Consider the following 21639-nt stretch of genomic DNA (forward strand, 5'->3'; position numbering starts at 1 on the left):
TTTTTGGTCCGTGCACATTCCTGCGCAGAGATGGCATGAGTTCCGAACGTCCGGTCGTGTATGCATTTGTGCGAAGGAAACGGTTAGCTTTCACAAACAAACTGTCTGGTTTTTTCGAGAAAATGGCGGGCAAAAAATACCAAATGGAGACGTTCGTCAATGGCTAAATGCCTGCACAAATGTGAAAATCAGAGTCTTGTAAATCTGCGACGTTATGTTCTGTTATTCCCATTTCCTCGGTGCAATCAGGGAGTACGCACGTGTCAAATGGTATTTGTGCAGTTTGGTCACGAACGCTCTCTTTGAAGGGCTGACAAATATCTCTCCATTATTCTTGGCGATGCCATACAGTAGATATTTCGCTTCTTATGTTACTTGCACACATTACTCCAAGAGCTGCAAGTGGTGTACTGCACGGACCGAAAGTTCATCTCGTACCTTACAGTGCATTGGCTGTATGTTACCTGCAAATGGGCAATGAATGCACAATCCGGGATAGAGCACTTTAGCACTGTGAACAAGAATCATCCAGAGAATGCTTTAATAAACGGATGCACTACTCAGACACGCAAATACGCCATGCAGAGGGTGTTTCATCACGCTGAGTGTCTCATGTCCCTTCTGTTGCTGCGACAAGAGAAATCCTGGAGGGCAACGTTCTAAATGTTGTCTGTCAAGTGATTGCGTGCGCGGATTCCCTCATTTTGAGTTATTCGAGACCGCGACTCCGGAGGCTGCAATACCATTATATTGAAACCAACAAGGAGAGGCATATCGATGTTGTCTGAACTGTAGTTCCCGGTGCAACCATCAAAGTGCTTCCAGACAGTTGGTGCGTTTGCCGTTAAGTTAACTTGACTCTTCCACCGGGTGGCGTGGCTTCCTTAAATGCATGTGTTCGTGAAATTATGGAATAATTCCGTCCCAAGCACTAAGAAACGTTATTCATAGATGTTTCCTTAGGTTGCTTCCCAATTCACCAGCGGTATTTGTCTGTTTTCAAACTACCGGGGCAGGGTATCTAAATTTGTGAAAGAATTCTTTCGCTGCCCGAAGTGTTCAGAGTTACCACGCGTCATTACATTGTATTTCACCCTGACATTATCTGCACGTAAAACCCCCCGCCAGAATGTAGTTCATTTTCGCGATGCACCCTCTTTCAATTATGAGCCACATTATTACAAGCTGCTCTCTTCTGCAGTTGTCGGTGAACAACAACAGATGTGGACAAATGGCTGTTCATCGAAAAATGCACCTGGAATACGACGTCACGCCTTCCAGACATGGTGGCATTTTAGATGTACGGGGTTTCAGCATGGTCAGATAGGTCAATTATTAAAATATCCTGACTCGTTTGTCTGGGCCAGTCGCCTGAGGGTAAAGATGCATTTTACAACAAACAAGGCAGCTATCAAAGAGAAAACCTAGTGCCTACTCTTTGGAGGGGTTTAGTCGGGACGCTCGAGAGAAAAACTAACACATTTTTTCAAATACTCTGGAACTTAAAAACAAAAAAACAATTGGCCTGGGAGACATTTGCTGGCAAACTTATCGTCCTGAGCGCGTACCTAGCGCTACCCCTCCCTGATTCGCCGGCTGCAAAAATGGTTACCCATCTTTCTGATGTGGAAGTCAATGCCGTCAGGGTTTCGCCTGTAGAAAGGCGCACGAGCAATAGCAGGCCAGCCATTCAAAAGTTGATGTTTGGAACTAACACATCAGAAAAAGTGGCAGTAAGACGTGATGGGCTCGTCACCATGCCTAATAAAGAATATCTTCCTGTAGAGTGGTTACGCGACAGTGGGATCAAACGAACATTTGGGCTCCAATCGCCCTTTCCCCGCCAACCATCACACAGGGGATTTTGATGCGGACTATCAGCATGCAAACGGTTTATCAAAAAACAAACGCGCATTCAAGGATCACCCTCCAGAGGCGCGAAAACCTGGCCACAACAGATCTAGAGGGGAGGTGCTTAACAAACCTACGCTTGGAGGCAGTTCAGATGACCCGAAACTTGGGGTTAACTCGACAGTGGTTGTTTTCTGAAAAGTGTTCCCACGACACCGGCCGCGTCTTTGCACTGCAGTTTCTACTCAGCCGCAAAATCACTCCGACTACCAACGAAGGGGATCCCCATGGGAGATAAAACTCGCTTGACCGAGCATCACACGTAAGTTGAATTTTCATCATCGTTTTCCTTACCGAACGGCAAAAGGGCAGTGTTAAATCCTATACTCAATTCACAAGTTCTAAGCTGAATGGTTTCCGCTATGCGGAAACAAGTAGTAAAGGTCAACCACAAGCGTTGGCCTCAGCATCGGGAAATGTTGAGAGAACCCTACAACCATGGTGATTACAGCACCGCCAGCCTCCAGCTCTAATCCATCAAAAGCGGCCTCTCCGATCTTGGACGCAGTTGTTCCTCATGAATCCGATGGCCAAAGCCACAATACCGACACCAGCTTACCAAACTTTCTACACACACCGAGTTGGATACACTAATCGCGGATGATCTATGAGTCCACACCAGCTCAAAAGCAGAGCGACTGCGGTCAAAAAAACCACTCAACCCCCGCCCCATTAAAAAGCTGTTGACTAAAGTCAGGGTGCAGCCGTTTGCTAAAACGAGCCTTTTGTCCCGTGCAAGGCACAAGCGGAAGAATGAGGCTTCACAGAGGAAGCCTACCAGTCACACGGCACCAAAAAGCTCAAGCAAACAAACGCATAGATGTGCACCGCTAATCTTTGAACAGCAACAAATACAGACGTTCAAGAGATGCTATTGCATCGGATACAAATAGCAGCCATCAAAATTTTCAACCACGAGCGGAAAACTACCTTCTTGGGGCGAATGCCCTGGGCGAGATGGGGCAGTGGTTTGAGCCGCCTTCCCTCTGCTTGGAAGGAAGCGATTGTCACGCCAATCTACGAAACTGGTGACCGGCTATCGCCTGGCAGCCATAGACCTATAAGCCTCACTGGCGTGTCGTGCAAGGTGATGGAAGGCATTCCGAGTCGAGCTATCCTAGAATACCTTACTTCAAGCGACCTGATATCTCGAGCTCATCACGGATTTCCTCAAAGCTCCGTCCTGAGACCACTCCTGCTTCTGATCTAACGACCTCTCCTCCCAGATGTTCTTGCAATGCATGTCTACTTTTTGCGGACGGGGCGACTTAAAATCCTGGATTTCTAATTCCAGTGCCCTATAAATGGATGTAGACGCTGCCAAGCAGTAGTTGTTGGACAGGCACCTTCCTCTGAATGATGAAAAATGCGTCCATATGTCGTTTGGAGGGGATTCAGATAATGCCCTTGTCATGCATGGTGAAAAAGGACCAGGAAACATCACGAAGATAGATGCAAAAAGGATCTGGGCATCTGGGTCTCCTTAAATTTGTCCTTCTCACTGCACCATGAGAAAACGGCCCAAAAGGCATTCGCCATTTTACGGATGATCCGACGCACCTTCTCCCGTATTACTCGCATGAACTTCCAAATACCCTATGGGGCCTACGTCAGACCGCTCCTAGAGTACGCCGACCAGGTTTTCTACTCAGGACACACAGAAGACGTCACCCTTATTGAGCGTGTCCAGCGAGCCGCTATGATAATGGTTGCCGGCCTCAAGTCCGTGGACTGCGATACCCGTCTCGTGGTGGTTGATCTATTTCCCGTGGAGTATCGTCACCTCCGAGGGGGTTTAACTGTTACGTATGCCCTGTTTGAACAAAGCTTGGCAAACAGGTTTTTCACCGCTGACCCAGCGAACACACGGCGGGGGCATAGTAAGAAGATTTTACAGCTCAGAGCACACACATTCATTAGACAAATTTTTTTCTCATTTCAGGTAGTAGCTGCGTGGAATGATCTTCCTCCGACGGTTGTCGACGCTCCTTCTAGAACCCAGTTTGAAGCGCTACTAGACATTTATTTATGCGAATCCTTGCGCTGGCAAGCATACTGCCCCGCGCTGAGAGCATAAAGAGCATTACTGCACCCTTTTTTGACTTGTGCCTTCCAGGCGGACGACAGGCACTGACCGACAAAAACAAAACCGACCTGGGAATCTTGGGCAAAAGCCCCGATCCTGTGTATCAATCCGTGAATCCGTGAAGTTTTTTAGTTTGAATCCGACCTTTGTCACTTGACTCCTCCCATCTAGGCTTGAGCAGCTTGGAGGACTCCAAACACTCGTGCTTTCTACTGGATGTCTGGCGTTTGGGTGCCACAAGAGTGCTACAGCTGAACGATATTTTTTATTCAAAAGCCTTGCACAAACCGGACACTCAAAGGACGAAAACCGTCCTAATCTCAAAGAGCACTTCTCGGATGAAAAACGACAGCAATCAGACAAGTTCAACGCAAAGGTAACCTCGAGACTCTGGACTAAAACACGCCCTTAACTATCAAATCTGCTAACCTCTCCGGTGGAAAACCTCTCAATTGCTCAACTTCGGACGCAGCAGATATGGTTTTGAAGTGATAATTCACTAACTGCCCTAATCTGTTCAACAAGATACGCGATGTTGAACTGCCGAACACGATACCACTTCCCCTACTTGGAGGGGAGTGACTTTACGCCATTCTACAAAACTTGCTACCTACTATGGCTCGTCAGCTACAGCGTTGCATGCAAGGCGATAGAACGCATTCTAAAGCGATATACTCGGATCCCTCTATTACCAACGAATTGATTATCCCAGTTTAAAACGAATTCCACCCGAACAATGCTTATATTTATATGAGGCTGAACCCTGGATCGGGAGGATTACATACACCGGATGCCATAGTTTTCCGCTTCTCAAAAGCACCCGATTGAGTACCTCGCATCCAGGTGCTCCACAAACTGGAATCATTCGGAGTTCAAGGGTGATTCTGCACACGATTGAGGCATTCTTATCAGAAACGATCTCCGGAGAGAGGGTAGGCTCGACATACTCTTCTTCGGCACTGGTCCATACCGGATCTCCTCAAGACTTTGGTTTGAGAACATTTCTCTTTCTGTTCTACGCCAACGACCTTCCAGATGTTATTTCAAGTTGATCTCTTCCTCTTGCAAACAACTTGTTACTCGGGCCATATCCATTATGGCTAAGGCGCATCAGGTTAAAGCTAAGCCTTCTGCATCCCCTAACCTACCGGCGGGCTTACCTAGCTGACTGCTGCTCTAAATTTTCTTCATGTAATCCCTATACTATCCGTAACTCTGTATGTTTACTCCCATTGTCGATATATCGAACTGTCTTTAGACAGAACCTTTTCCTTTACCTGTATTCCAAACTATGGGACAAGCTCCACACCCATATCCGTACTATCTCATCTCACGTAGGCTTTCGAAATACTATCGATTCTTACCTTTCTATAGAGGGAGCTGAGTGCCTTTTCGCGCCTCAGCTTACATTAGACACTTTTTGAAATAGGCCCTAAGCTCTTCTAATCTGCACACTAGCACTGACTATCCTGTTACTAGGACCTAGCATCCAAACGCACCAGCCTGGAGCCCTTAGCATTAACCCACAAGTGCGACAAACACCCTCCCAAGTTTTCTTGTCCATAACTTACCACCTTATCTATCTCTTAAGCAGGCGTTCACTTCCTGCAACTACGTCTTCCCCTCTCTAAAGAGTAGTTGAGTTGCAGAGAACGTCGAGCGCCTGCCACCGTAATTTTCGTCAAGCCCGTCTCCACTGACCAGGTTGTAGTTCCTTCCTCCGGCCTTAAGCTTTTGTACCCAGCCAAATTATTCCAAGTTCTTGAAACCTGGCCCCATCCCTGAGTAACTCTGTCAGCTTTATTTAATGTCTGGTGCTTTGCTTTGACTGTATTTAGCTAACCTCAGCCAGACTGGAGCCTAAGTTCCTCACTGTTTTTAACCACTATGCATACACCTGAACACACGCAGCGCACGCATATCAAGCGCCTATTAACCCCCCTTTCTGCACAACCAGGACCCTATGTCATGATGCTTTGGTGAGCCAAAACTGCCGTCCGCTTTCAAATAGACAAACAGGTAGCCTCCTCGCTAGCTACCTCAACGATAAAGTTCTCACCTAAGTCAGGGTGCAGCCGTTTGCTAAAACGAGCCTTTTGTCCCGTGCAAGGCACAAGCGGAAGAATGAGGCTTCACAGAGGAAGCCTACCAGTCACACGGCACCAAAAAGCTCAAGCAAACAAACGCATAGATGTGCACCGCTAATCTTTGAACAGCAACAAATACAGACGTTCAAGAGATGCTATTGCATCGGATACAAATAGCAGCCATCAAAATTTTCAACCACGAGCGGAAAACTACCTTCTTGGGGCGAATGCCCTGGGCGAGATGGGGCAGTGGTTTGAGCCGCCTTCCATCTGCTTGGAAGGAAGCGATTGTCACGCCAATCTACGAAACTGGTGACCGGCTATCGCCTGGCAGCCATAGACCTATAAGCCTCACTGGCGTGTCGTGCAAGGTGATGGAAGGCATTCCGAGTCGAGCTATCCTAGAATACCTTACTTCAAGCGACCTGATATCTCGAGCTCATCACGGATTTCCTCAAAGCTCCGTCCTGAGACCACTCCTGTTTCTGATCTACGTCAACGACCTCCCAGATGTTCTTGCAATGCATGTCTACTTTTTGCGGACGACTTGAAATCCTGGAGTTCTAATTCCAGTGCCCTATAAATGGATGTAGACGCTGCCAAGCAGTAGTTGTTGGACAGGCACCTTCCTCTGAATGATGAAAAATGCGTCCATATGTCGTTTGGAGGGGATTCAGATAATGCCCTTGTCATGTATGGTGAAAAGGGACCAGGAAACATCACGAAGATAGATGCAAAAAGGATCTGGGCATCTGGGTCTCCTTAAATTTGTCCTTCTCACTGCACCATGAGAAAACGGCCCAAAAGGCATTCGCTATTTTACGGATGATCCGACGCACCTTCTCCCGTATTACTCGCATGAACTTCCAAATACCCTATGGGGCCTACGTCAGACCGCTCCTAGAGTACGCCGACCAGGTTTTCTACTCAGGACACACAGAAGACGTCACCCTTATTGAGCGTGTCCAGCGAGCCGCTATGATAATGGTTGCCGGCCTCAAGTCCGTGGACTGCGATACCCGTCTCGTGGTGGTTGATCTATTTCCCGTGGAGTATCGTCACCTCCGAGGGGGTTTAACTGTTACGTATGCCCTGTTTGAACAAAGCTTGGCAAACAGGTTTTTCACCGCTGACCCAGCGAACACACGGCGGGGGCATAGTAAGAAGATTTTACAGCTCAGAGCACACACATTCATTAGACAAATTTTTTTCTCATTTCAGGTAGTAGCTGCGTGGAATGATCTTCCTCCGACGGTTGTCGACGCTCCTTCTAGAACCCAGTTTGAAGCGCTACTAGACATTTATTTATGCGAATCCTCGCGCTGGCAAGCATACTGCCCCGCGCTGAGAGCATAAAGAGCATTACTGCACCCTTTTTTGACTTGTGCCTTCCAGGCGGACGACAGGCACTGACCGACAAAAACAAAACCGACCTGGGAATCTTGGGCAAAAGCCCCGATCCTGTGTATCAATCCGTGAATCCGTGAAGTTTTTTAGTTTGAATCCGACCTTTGTCACTTGACTCCTCCCATCTAGGCTTGAGCAGCTTGGAGGACTCCAAACACTCGTGCTTTCTACTGGATGTCTGGCGTTTGGGTGCCACAAGAGTGCTACAGCTGAACGATATTTTTTATTCAAAAGCCTTGCACAAACCGGACACTCAAAGGACGAAAACCGTCCTAATCTCAAAGAGCACTTCTCGGATGAAAAACGACAGCAATCAGACAAGTTCAACGCAAAGGTAACCTCGAGACTCTGGACTAAAACACGCCCTTAACTATCAAATCTGCTAACCTCTCCGGTGGAAAACCTCTCAATTGCGCAACTTCGGACGCAGCAGATATGGTTTTGAGGTAATAATTCACTAACTGCCCTAATCTGTTCAACAAGATACGCGATGTTGAACTGCCGAACACGATACCACTTCCCCTACTTGAGGGGAGTGAATTTTACGCCATTCTACAAAACTTGCTACCTACTATGGCTCGTCAGCTACAGCGTTGCATGCAAGGCGATAGAACGCATTCTAAAGCGATATACTCGGATCCCTCTATTACCAACGAATTGATTATCCCAGTTTAAAACGAATTCCACCCGAACAATGCTTATATTTATATGAGGCTGAACCCTGGATCGGGAGGATTACATACACCGGATGCCATAGTTTTCCGCTTCTCAAAAGCACCCGATTGAGTACCTCGCATCCAGGTGCTCCACAAACTGGAATCATTCGGAGTTCAAGGGTGATTCTGCACACGATTGAGGCATTCTTATCAGAAACGATCTCCGGAGAGAGGGTAGGCTCGACATACTCTTCTTCGGCACTGGTCCATACCGGATCTCCTCAAGACTTTGGTTTGAGAACATTTCTCTTTCTGTTCTACGCCAACGACCTTCCAGATGTTATTTCAAGTTGATCTCTTCCTCTTGCAAACAACTTGTTACTCGGGCCATATCCATTATGGCTAAGGCGCATCAGGTTAAAGCTAAGCCTTCTGCATCCCCTAACCTACCGGCGGGCTTACCTAGCTGACTGCTGCTCTAAATTTTCTTCATGTAATCCCTATACTATCCGTAACTCTGTATGTTTACTCCCATTGTCGATATATCGAACTGTCTTTAGACAGAACCTTTTCCTTTACCTGTATTCCAAACTATGGGACAAGCTCCACACCCATATCCGTACTATCTCATCTCACGTAGGCTTTCGAAATACTATCGATTCTTACCTTTCTATAGAGGGAGCTGAGTGCCTTTTCGCGCCTCAGCTTACATTAGACACTTTTTGAAATAGGCCCTAAGCTCTTCTAATCTGCACACTAGCACTGACTATCCTGTTACTAGGACCTAGCATCCAAACGCACCAGCCTGGAGCCCTTAGCATTAACCCACAAGTGCGACAAACACCCTCCCAAGTTTTCTTGTCCATAACTTACCACCTTATCTATCTCTTAAGCAGGCGTTCACTTCCTGCAACTACGTCTTCCCCTCTCTAAAGAGTAGTTGAGTTGCAGAGAACGTCGAGCGCCTGCCACCGTAATTTTCGTCAAGCCCGTCTCCACTGACCAGGTTGTAGTTCCTTCCTCCGGCCTTAAGCTTTTGTACCCAGCCAAATTATTCCAAGTTCTTGAAACCTGGCCCCATCCCTGAGTAACTCTGTCAGCTTTATTTAATGTCTGGTGCTTTGCTTTGACTGTATTTAGCTAACCTCAGCCAGACTGGAGCCTAAGTTCCTCACTGTTTTTAACCACTATGCATACACCTGAACACACGCAGCGCACGCATATCAAGCGCCTATTAACCCCCCTTTCTGCACAACCAGGACCCTATGTCATGATGCTTTGGTGAGCCAAAACTGCCGTCCGCTTTCAAATAGACAAACAGGTAGCCTCCTCGCTAGCTACCTCAACGATAAAGTTCTCACCTTCCCAAAACTAGCCATCTACTCTGGCCCAACTAGTAATTGGCTTCTAGATCCATCCAGCTTGCTGCCATCCCCTTTTAGATTTTTTTCTATTGACACCGTTGTATCTTATGACTCCCGGCACTCACCACACTACTGATTTCACTCTATTTCTCGTCCCCCCTTTTCCCAAGCTTCAAACATTGACTGCAATTGCCCAAACTTTCCGTGGAACTCTGATTCGTTCAATTGACTTGTCTTCGGTCTACACTCACAAGGTCCTTCAAAGAAAGGGAAATTATCCATGAGCCTGCATCCGCCTGGCTGTGTCAATCTCTGTCTCATCCAGAACCAGCTGCCATGGAACTGCGAATCCGTTCTCCGATCGCGGCACCCTTGACGACCGTTACGGGACTGTCCATAAACCGAAGCATGTCAGTGCATGGCACTGTCATACCCAATGAGATGGTACTTCCGCGACTAGCTTCTTCAGAATGAATTTTCGCTCAACTATGGCTGACCCGGTTCTGTTGCTACAATTTCGGCTTGCCTCCTCCACAAGATCAAATCCGTATACGGTGTTCGGGTCGCCCTATATATTGGCGCCTTGTCCCCATCCAACCTATCCCATGCACCTGACTCCCCTATAACAGTGCAATCTGTGAGTATGCTTGGTCTCAGATTAAACCACAGTTTCGAGGCAAAACCCGCCATATGCTCCCAATTCGAATTATATCATCCCCATCTCCACTTTTGCGCCGCAGCTATTGACACAACCAAATTGATTTCGCCGAAACTATAGGGTTTTCGAAGTTGCTATTTTAATGGGAAGTTAGTCTAACCAATTAGCACCTTCCCGTGACATGTTGCACGCAGCATTTTGTTTGCGTGAGCGAAATGTCAAGGTCATCGACCATCGCCGATTTGGATTTTTTGCCGGTTTACGCGACATAGAACACGAAATCGCACTTTAGCATATTTTGGCGTTCTTCGGTGTTCCTGAATAATAAAATAACATCTTAAGAGTATTTTATGCAAAGGCCACCCTATAGGATCAGTCGCAGGCGTTTGTTTGCCTAAGATACCCGACATTTAACAGATTGGATATTTTTGTTCGGTGAACCTGCTCACAACACATTTTCCTCACGGATCTCCCGTTCTATTAAGTACAACAAAGTTAGATGACAGCACAAACTTGCAGTGGCAAAGCGAGGGACATCTGTGGATGACTTCCTTTCCCAGATATACATGACCAGCTTGTAGGTAATACAGTGTTACCAGAATGCTGTGGGCGTCTTTCCCACCAACCATAAAGCAGTCACCACGATGACGGTAGCCGTTGTCACTCATCTCGACTACCTATTGTAGCTGCTGGATCCGTGTCTATGTGCGACGCTAATTAAGGTTCCCCACATGTGCGCGGCAGCCCAATCCAATGAGCAACGACGGCCCCTTGTACTCGTATCGCTACTAGTTTTCACTCATCTCGAATACCTGTTGTAAGTGCTAGGCCGGCGTTTATGTGCAACGTTGATAATGAGGCCGCACCTATGGACAGTAACATAATCCGACGGTCGATGACGGTCTTGCATACCGTCAACTATACGCGATCCCGCTTGTCTTCGCTAGCTGCAGTAAACATCAGTGCAACTTATATGCCGGTAAAAATAAGGCCTCAGCTATGCGTGATAGCCACATCTGACAGCCTGCTATGCACACAACTGTACTCGAGGTCATCTAACTTGGCTATTGATCGTACCTGTTGAGTCAGTGTCCTTGTACATACATACCTAATCTAATGGCGACCGATTAATCTAATACTCAAAACCGTACGCGATATCGCCTACCTTGTCTACTTATTGAAAGTGCTAGGCCAGTGCCTATATACGATGCTGTTTAGTAGGCCTCGGCTATGCGAAGTGTCCTGATTTAACTGCCAACGGTTACCCGCCATACCCATAAGTGTGCGCGCTCTCGCTTATGCCTGCTGCTTATATCATCATGGAGATCATGAAATCAGTGTTAAACACTGATGTTCACTGTCGTACCTGCCTGCTACTTACAGTAATCACCAAGCCAGTATCTATGCGGGCCGATAGAAACCAGGTTCCAACTATGCGTGATATCTTAATGTCCAACGGCTGCCCGTCATACCCGTAACTGAAGTTGATATCGCCTACCTTGACTGCTTATCGTAATCGCAACACCTGAGTCTATGTGCAACGCTTAGTATAAAACTGACGGTCTTTCATACTATACGAGATGCCGCTTATCTTCGCTACCTACAGTTGACATCAATCCAGTGTATACGCCGACCAGTAAAAACAAGGACTCAACAATGGGTGATAGCATAATCTGACAGCCTGTTATACTCACAACTGTACTCGAAGCCACCTAACTTGGCTATTTATCGTCATACTCACACTTACTCGATGCCGTTTATGTTTGGTACCCCCAGCAAACATCGCAACTGTAGTCGACGTAAGCTACGTGACTGACTATAGTAACTGCCAGGCCCGCACACATGCTCGTAGCTAACCATAATGTCCCGGCAACACATAATCGACTAACCCAACGATCATTGGTGGTCATCACCTGTCAAACTGCAATCACCACCCATTTTGATAGCGCGCTCCCAAATTCTGCTCTTGATTGTACCCCCTCGACCACTCCCTCCAGTACCCGAAACAATGAGCTGCCGCTCACCTCGGCTACTGAGCGTAACTGATATTCTGGACGCAGATTAGGGAGCCTCACATATGCACGACAACGTGATAAAATGGCCAATGACGGCGCTCCACACTCATAACTCCACGCGTTGATAATGCGCCCACCATGAATTTACGAAAACCCCATTGGCGAATTGCATTTTATTCATTGGCATCACTGATACAAGCTTAATTGGTAGTCGCTCCATTTTTCATGTTCTTAAGATCCACTTCACGGGACAAGGATTCTGAAACGGAAAATGGGCAAGCAATTAACCTTCTGGAACAGCACTTAAGCATCTGGATGTAATGGAATTTTATTTGTTTGCTTACCTAGTGGTTCATAATTCCCATTACCGTGATGAGGGATAAATGTATAGTCGTTGCGGATTGCCATGGGTTCATTGAATCGGCATTTGGGGCCTTCGAGTTACAATCACACGAATTCCTCGTCATCACGGGATTCGAAAGCGAGGTCTGCAAAGCGTATGCTAAAAAATTAGGCCTCAAATTACCGGTCTCCATCAACTCCGAAATTGGACAAAACAGTTTGATTGCGACTGTCTTACGGGGCACACTCGGCTTGTCCTCCATGGACCGATCAAGATCAACATCAAAGCAAGCTCTTTTAGCTGAACGGTAGGTAGACTGACCGGCAACTAATGGGAATAGCTTAATTTATACATGTGCACTCACTTGGTGGACGCGCCTGAAGATTTTCTCCACACAGCGGGCAGGGCTCATTGCCGCAGCAATAACGGTGATATGGAAGTCGATCACGTTGACACCACCAATCAGCAGGGTCAGTTGGCTGGCCACAGAGACCACAGGGAACAGCGTCGTTTGACGTCGAACGCCACCGTGGTTGTTTGCGGTTGCCATCTAACACCAGAGGCTGGTTGTCCTGTGCACTAATTGCATTTTGACGCAACATCAGCTGGCTTTGGACAATCAGACGCTTCATGCACCCAGCAGCCTTACGCGGATCCAGCAGCTTCAGTTTGCCAACCAACCGATCAAGCTGCTTGTGCAAATGCTCTATTGGTGATGGATCTGGCTTTGGAACCAGAGATAAAGGTACTCCTTCCTCCGGTAGGTTATATTCGGCAAGCCACCTTTGATGGATTGGAAATTGACCTAGACACTGCATGTTCGATCAATCAACTTACCGCATGGGAACGAGTGGCCTCTGAATACTGAAAATAGGTGTACACAAGGCAGCCACATTGATTGGTAAAATATGCACGTGCAGGTTCCGGCCGAGGTGTTTACTGTCTGAGAACATTTGGGGGTTTGTACCACAAACTGACTGTTACTAACAACGGGCTTCTCACCTTGAAGCGATCTGTCTGCTTGTATAGCAGATTTGGCGTGCATATTCCAATGTGCCTGAGAACCTGATTAGCGGCGTATGTCGTCATCCGGGAAACCACACGTAGAACGTAGATATCTCCCTCCCGAATTTCTCGACGGTCACAACAATAAGTGGTGTGCATTTCATATTCCCGCATTAGCCATTCGCTGTGATGAGCGACCTTCAGAACGGCATGCTCTAGGCTATCTGAGTGATGCACGCGCCTCTTCAAACGCCCGTTGGCGTTCTCCAGGCGGTTGTTGGTCACATTCCCAAAATGTACCAACCCACGTTGTGCATGAATGGCCCACTTTCGAGTGATATGGAGCCAGTGGGCAGTCAAATAAGAGACAAAACTAGGATCTGTTCGCCTCAAGATTTGCAAATCGTGGCGAAATCTACGGGATTAGTGTTTGGTGCACAGTCACTTACTCAGCTGCATTATCAAAGCGGGCCATGCGGTGGAATATGTGTCGACTGTGGTTGGAAATTGTCTGCAAAAGTTACACCAAAGCTATGAAACATACGTGCTTCCGGATGGCTTGCCGTGCGTGAAAATAGCACAGCATTACGTCGCAGCCAAATACAGCTTTGGCAGCCCGCATCTGTGAAGTCATTTTGTCCATGACGAACGTTTTGACTGCATATTGTCCACCCATCATATCCTTGAACAAGCTGAACAGCTTGCGCAATGGCGCAAAATGCTCGCTTTCGACAAAGGCATACATTACGGGTCGACCGATCCCCATGCCATCTGTCACAAGGAATGTATAAAGCTTGTAACTTAACAGCAAACGTCAGTGGCTCGAAATTTATTTACCCAGGACGGTTAGTACCGTGTGTAGCATCAACGTTTACAACGTCCGGGAAACGTCTAAAGAGTGCTATCTGCTGCGTTCAAGAAAAGCACAGGTGACTATATCTGCCACCCTCCGATTCCACCAGCAGCACGCGACTGCACTCTTGAAACTTAGCTATGATGGACGACATGTCATCTAAGAAACCAACTCAGAGGTAACCAACGACCTACTTAACAATGGTGGTCGACACTTGACGCGATAGTTACGCACATCCTTGATAGTGAGTACCTTTCCAAAGTGGTCGGTGACGTACTGTCGAATCTCCGATGACGGAGCACCGTATATCAAAACAGAACACTCCCTTAATTCATCATTTGTCAGTCGCCGGTTGATGGGGAGCCTGTCAAAAATAAACTTGCTGCGTGGATGGTTGGGCTCCAGGTAGTAGGAAGTAACCCTCAAGCAGTCATGGTACCGGCGAACGTGGAACCTTGCCGGACAATCAGTATGACGTGTGCTACAACGTATACACAGTCAGCCATTAACTTACTAGGTGCGACGAATTCCACGGCTCCTGCTTCGTCTGCAGGGATGTCTGCTGCAACGGTAGGAGGCTTTTTCATACAAAAGTAGCAAATTACTGCTCTTTTTGGAGTTTATACAGAACAACACAACAAAATCATCCTCCGCATTCACGTGCTCAGCCATAGCAGCCATTTAAAATATGAATATCGCAGGCCATGAATATCGTGGGGATTGAGTAGTTTTGAACAACGTTCAACGAAACTGCGGCCGTTTGGTAAGATCTCATACGCCCAAAAAATTACCATCCAATGTTAAAACTTTATGCTAAAGTTTTCCTCCTTTGAACAACGGTTTCAGAAAAATTTTGGGTGTGCGTCTAGCCGCCGGCCACCTTTGCTCGCTGTGACTACGACCATTTACCCAACCACCCAAGGTCACTCAAGGCCAGCAATGGCTTTTAGCTTTAGTTCATGTCTTTGAACTAGTTTGACCTCACGGCCATTTTCCCCAGCAAGTTTCGAAAGAAACCCATTATTACTTTTTCATCGTATATTCCCCACGCTTTATGACACTGTCCACTTTTCGTGAAATCCGAACCCCCACAAACCCCCCAGTCATGCTTCATTCTCACTGCGAACATATGATCGTGCCACACGGTATGCCACCAACAAGTTGGGAATAAACATTGTTATTATTATTATTATTTGGGGTGCGTGGTTATTCCGGCCAACCGAGCTTAATGCATCTTGACATGAAATCGGAGCGTATGTGTAGCGTTGCCATATGATCCAGTTCTGACGCAGTTCTGACGCCGAGAGATATACTTTCTATTGAGTTTGTGCAAAATTCTGTACCCAAATGGGAGATGGAGAATATGAGCAGTGGCATGGTGTTGTGACTTGCTGAAAGGTCGTGCAAATCTATTCGTCTCTGGTTTCCTGCTCTACCCAATGTGGTATATCAAAAGGCGCGGTAGCTCCAGACAGCCCCTTATGGAGACAAATAAAGATTACTATAACTGCATTAATAGGGTACTCACAAAATGTTTCACAAGGTCATGCCGGAACCTCCGTGAGGGGGAGAGGAGCGTCGAGCTTAAAATGCTTGATCCAGACTGGCTGGCATGCTGTCCAATCAGGGCGTGGCCTCGTTTGGTCCGTGGCCTACATATCCAAGTGATGTGATGCTCGATTATTACTGATAGCCTACCTCCGGACACCTCGTCCTTGAGAAGGCTGTTCAACCAACCCCTTATCTAAAATCAACCGTGACGACCCTTTCGGTGCTGTCGCATCTCTCTCCGTCCCTGGGGCTGCGAGCATGCTGATCTGGGACTCAGTACCCTGCACTTCGGAGGCATGTTGCGGCTGTCTGATGTCCCATACGACGTGATCTCCTTGCGGAGCTGCAGTCTGCTGTCTGAAGTTGGTTCCTTTGATTAGACCGTGCTTATATTATCTTATTTTTGCCATGTGTTGGACATATTGGACCCCGCGTCCGCGGTGGAGATCATTCCCCATATCCTCAGATCAGTATCTGACCTCCTAATGGCTTTTGTGGCTACCATTCCGCCGGCCCCCTCTCTTGGCTTTTCGGATAACAGTGGAATGATCTGCATGAACCCTTGACTGTAAACTGAAGGACTTGGACAGCGGGTAAAACGATGCGGGCTGCTTGTAGGATTCACAAAAATCTGCCGAAGTGACAGGGCTTTCGGTGCCGGACTCCAGGAACTAAAAAGCTACCGCGTCACGTGGGCTCACTCTGCTTCCCAGTTTGGCTGTAACTGTGGCAACCACAAAATCGTCAGGATGTGGCGTTCTAGTGGACGTATTGCAGCCATCTGCAGCTGTTCCGTTACAAAGTTCATTGAGGGGTCGGTCCAGGTGTCGAATTCATTTACCCAATCCAGGCTCAAGGCATCAAGGCGTGTATATTTTGTGAAGTAACAAGTACCATTGAGTTGAATCCTTTTGAACGTTACCAAACAGTTCGGCTTCCAGATCAGTTTGCGGTTTCCATCAGATTCACTACGGACGATGCACACTGCGTTCCACTGGCGGTCTTCAAATTGCGTCTCAGGTTTGCTTTGAAATCAAATGGAAGTCAGGACCTGTATCATGTTGGAGGGTAACCAGTGGGCGATTGATGCATACTGTGACGAATTTCTGTCAATCGAGTGATTCCACTTTTAATGTAGCGGTATTAGCCCTTGTCTGCGTCCTTTTGTAAGGTCGGTGTCTGCGTGAGCTCCTGAAGTTGTCCCTGCACCATTCTTCTTTGTGACCCTTTCGAATGCGCTGGCTTACCCTGTGGTTCCGGTGGAATCAGTGGCGTGAATAATGTTATTCTTCAAAAAAAAAACCAACGGGATGTGAGCGGTTTTCGTGGGGTTCTGGAAATTGATTGCCTATTAGAATTTACTTTTCACACCATGTCAGGCAGAGAGAATTTGAAATATCCAATAATTGCAGCGTCAGCCTTGAGATTGATAAGATGCTGGCTCTCGGTGGCAAGTTTCTGAAGCGTTAACTTTGGATTCTATTTAATCAGTCTACTTAGTTGGGCCCGAATATCTTCATCATATGGTGATCAAAGGCCGGCCATTGATCCTCGGTCGTGGTACTTCGCTGACCACACCAACATAATTGATAGGATCTTCACTATTTCTTTTTGTAATCTTGAGGTACTGATGACAAGTATTGAATAAGAAACTTTGCCCACCGAATATTTGGGCCAGTGTCTTGACATCATCTGCGAAAGCCAAATCATGAGGGAGTTTGGGGAATATGGAATTTGTGGATCGATCATGTTCATCTGTCCCCAGTTTCCACAGCAATAGTCGAATTTCCATGCACTATTAAACTGAGCAAATTCGGTTTGAAACATGACGCCCATATTTCTGGATCCAATTTTTGAAAGTTTCTCCAGATTCAGCATCCAAATTAAATCTAGTAAATGAGCTGGTAGCAGTATTTATGGAAATGAAACAAGTTTCCGCACCCAGTCCGCACCTGGCTGCAGAAATCTGCGGACACTGCGAAAACGTCCGCATCCGGGTGCAGACATTCTGCAGAAATTCCTGCACCGCTGCTAACTGGGCATATTGTGTTTCAAAAGCATCATCGTCGGAGACAGAAACGTCGGCATTGTCACTGATCCTTTAATGCACTACAGTCACAAATGTTATCCAATAATAATTCAACCTTTAGAATCAAAGAAGAGAAAAGCGTGGGTGAGAGAGAGAGGACCTGGTGATGGTTTGTCACGAGCATTATTGGGTGCCCACACATCTAAGCGCTTAGTCAGAAAAGAAAATTACAACAAGCCCACCACTAACACTGATCAGCCACCATTCTTTGCACTGTCCCCGGGCGGGTGCAAGAGTTGTCATAGGGACCTGATCCTGGGAGATTTACTGCAACAGCAACATCCAAACGCTTCGTCATCTCTTTCAAACTATTCCGCCAAGTCATACGTTATTTGCCTTGCAGTTTCCGCACTTATGGACGAGGCAAGAAGAATAACACTAGTCTTGGTAGAAGTTGTTTTGGCATACATGGCACATGGCCGAGCCACCAAAGTTGATGGTTCTGGATGGACACCTGCTGCATAACCAAATACCCGCCTTCCAACTGAATGCTTACGAATCTGTTGAAGCTATCCGACTCTGGCCGCGCTTTTGAGGCACCAGTGTTGACAAACCTGAATACGCCTTAGATCATCGGTCTGTATTGCCCATGTTTAGGAAGAGTACAACAATACAGCTTTCACTGTAGCCGGCCACACATTACCATCGACAGTACGGCACCAGTATTAAACACTGATGCTTCACTGCTGTGCGACATTGACCCCATTATGGAGGAAAGGATGAAAGTGGCGGGCGCACTCGTGGCGTAAATCAGCAACGTGGTTTCGGTCTTTTAGATCCGTGCAATCTTTTATTGGACAAACTTCCGTGAGAGCTAATGCAACTACCGGTACATGGAATCAGCGAATTCCCAATGAAGTTATCAGGCCTCTGTTCAAGCAGAAGGTACTTTCTTCAAAAAACATATCCAGCACTGTGAGCTGTGGTAGAGTTATGCGTTACGTGTACCGAGTCACGGCCTGCACAGAATGGTTTTCCGTGCTCAATCTGACTGACGGAAGCCTAGAGTTAGGTTGAATGTGGCAACAGAAGGGCACCAAGAGTGTTGCAAACGTTTGGGTGCTTTTGGCACTGTGCGCTTCCTAGGTTGGAGTCCACGTGCTTAGCTGGAGACGGTGAATGATAGTCGCTTAACAGATGTCACTGGCGTTCATGCTGTCAGTCTCTTTCTAGATTTTGTGATTGAGCGCCGGAGGCTTAGGCATTCCGGATGTCTTCGGTCGAGTAGCCCTAGTTAACAGCTCCTGTCCACCATGAGGCTTTATTCATATAACTTGCCATGGGTGTATGGCAGTGACGCACCAGTTTTGTTTTATGTTGTTGTCGATGATGGTGATTCGTTCTTGATTTTCATTTCGCAGGTAGTTGGTTCAACATGCGGTCCATCGTTTTATGTCTGCTTTACCTAACCACTTGGATGCAAAATATTTCATGTAGTGTACCACACTTGCTTGATGAATGTAATTCGCTCAAGGGTGATTCAATCCTACTACAACTCACCGGAGTTCTGTATGTTCCCTCCCTCGTTCCAAATACTATGTTCTCTTCCAGCTTCACTAGTGTCGAATCAAACGGAACACAGTACTATTTCAGCACTTGTGGATTTAAACCACCCATTAACGACAGTAGTGCGTTAGCACCATCAGGAGGGAAGGTTCCAGTGTTGTTGCGCAAGAAGTCTGGTCTGGACCGGTGGCAATCCTTGGCTTACGTCAGTGTCAATGAAACTGTCGGGTTGATCACGAAAGGCAGGTCTTTAACTTCTCTTTGTGCATATGTTTGTTTTTGTAAGGTGGTCGTAGTTATGTGATGCTTCCCCAGGGACCCAGCTGCACAGTTCTAATATCTTTGCAATGCGGGTTAAAGGTAAGCCAGTTAATCGCGCATAACTTTGTTCGGCTCATAGGTGAACATGTTTGTCGTGGTTGACGAGGGACGAGATACAGAGCTGCCCTCTTGTTGTTTCCGTGTATTGGAGGTCTATCACCCTAGTATCTGCTCACTGGTTCTGCGACCAAGCGTTTGGGGCATCATTTTAGGCTGGTGAGTGTAAAATGACTTCACTTTACATGTCCAAACTTGTTTTTACCTGTATTTGGCCTCATTTGGAGTAGGGTACAAAGTTTACAGTAGGAGCTCCACAGACTCGTAAATAAGCGTGAACCTGAGTACGCTGAGACACCAACTGTTTCCGTTTATCAGTTCGCCAATCTCTACTGCTCAAGTTTCGTTGGCTGTTGGCCATGAACTCGTCATAATGTCCCCTCTTTTGAAGAGAAGGCACCTGATGGATAAATAAGCGTTTGCTTAGAGTGTTTGTATGTTCAGCGGCATCGTGCGTGCATTTCCATACCTGAGATAGCAGCCGATTGGTGACAGTCGTTTAGGGATTCGAGTCCCGGTATGAAAATCAAGACCGTAGCGTTATCCACTGGGCTAGCTTCATGAGAAGTCAGATATATATATGGGAATCCTGTTAGGTGAATCATACGACCTCATTTGGAGTAGGGTACAAAGTTTACAGTAGGAGCTCCACAGACTCGTAAATAAGCGTGAACCTGAGTACGCTGAGACACCAACTGTTTCCGTTTATCAGTTCGCCAATCTCTACTGCTCAAGTTTCGTTGGCTGTTGGCCATGAACTCGTCATAATGTCCCCTCTTTTGAAGAGAAGGCACCTGATGGATAAATAAGCGTTTGCTTAGAGTGTTTGTATGTTCAGCGGCATCGTGCGTGCATTTCCATACCTGAGATAGCAGCCGATTGGTGACAGTCGTTTAGGGATTCGAGTCCCGGTATGAAAATCAAGACCGTAGCGTTATCCACTGGGCTAGCTTCATGAGAAGTCAGATATATATATGGGAATCCTGTTAGGTGAATCGATCATACGACAGAGGTAATCGCAGGGCACACTTAACCAAACGCCATGCTCAGCCATAATGTTGTACTAGATGAACATTAAAGTAAGAATGCAGCACTTCTGGAATGCCTTTATTACTCACTCATGTATTAGGCGTGTATTGTAGTTCACAGTAAGTCAGAAGAACGCGTAAGTACGGCCACGGGTGTATTGGGTGCACGCGGCCAAACTGGTCCGCTTTCGTGGCAGGTAAGCAAAACATCTGAGTCACATATCCTGTCAACCCACAGCGCTCACGCGAGCCAACCAATCGGGGACACATCCAATCAGCCACTCAAGTCACATGCCAGATCGATGGTGGAACGACGAACGGACACGCACAGGCGCACGCGCAAGCTCTCTGACACACCGAAGCAGCTACTACAGTCCTCCACCGCTAGATTTATCCAACTCCAGCTTGATAACGTTCGACCGGCCTTGACTCCCTAGCCGACCGCCGCAGACACCTTGACGCATCTGTGGGTGTTTCCAAGCTCTCTTGCTTCACTCCGGAGTCCACCTGCACTGGCGTCTCCAGTGTTTGTTCCGCATCCGGTCCATGCTTCCTAGTTCTGATATGGTCTAAATGACGGCGTATTATCCTCCCGTCTTCTAACAGCATGTCAATAAGGTTACGGTTTGTCGACTTCACACATCCACGTACCCATTCATTATCTGAAGGCTGAAGTTTGACGTAAACCTCCTCGCCATCTCG

The 21639-nt window shown here is 47.1% G+C and overlaps 1 protein-coding gene across 1 annotated transcript in view; it reads right to left on the minus strand.

Moving 5' to 3' along the window:
• T265_07502 (hypothetical protein) overlaps nucleotides 1-15066 on the minus strand; it is a gene marked incomplete at both ends in the record, with an annotated part of 73672 nt that extends 58606 nt beyond the window's left edge. The window contains 8 exons of the mRNA XM_009173039.1: nucleotides 12553-12854; nucleotides 12892-13332; nucleotides 13365-13470; nucleotides 13530-13947; nucleotides 13982-14043; nucleotides 14077-14332; nucleotides 14558-14866; nucleotides 14900-15066. Of these exons, the coding sequence (XP_009171303.1) occupies nucleotides 12553-12854; nucleotides 12892-13332; nucleotides 13365-13470; nucleotides 13530-13947; nucleotides 13982-14043; nucleotides 14077-14332; nucleotides 14558-14866; nucleotides 14900-15066 (2061 nt within the window). The remainder of the gene's footprint in view (nucleotides 1-12552; nucleotides 12855-12891; nucleotides 13333-13364; nucleotides 13471-13529; nucleotides 13948-13981; nucleotides 14044-14076; nucleotides 14333-14557; nucleotides 14867-14899) is intronic.
• Nucleotides 15067-21639: the final 6573 nt, after the last annotated feature.

The sequence above is a fragment of the Opisthorchis viverrini genome, assembly GCF_000715545.1.
Source record: "Opisthorchis viverrini unplaced genomic scaffold opera_v5_177, whole genome shotgun sequence".
NCBI classification, from domain to species: domain Eukaryota; kingdom Metazoa; phylum Platyhelminthes; class Trematoda; order Opisthorchiida; family Opisthorchiidae; genus Opisthorchis; species Opisthorchis viverrini.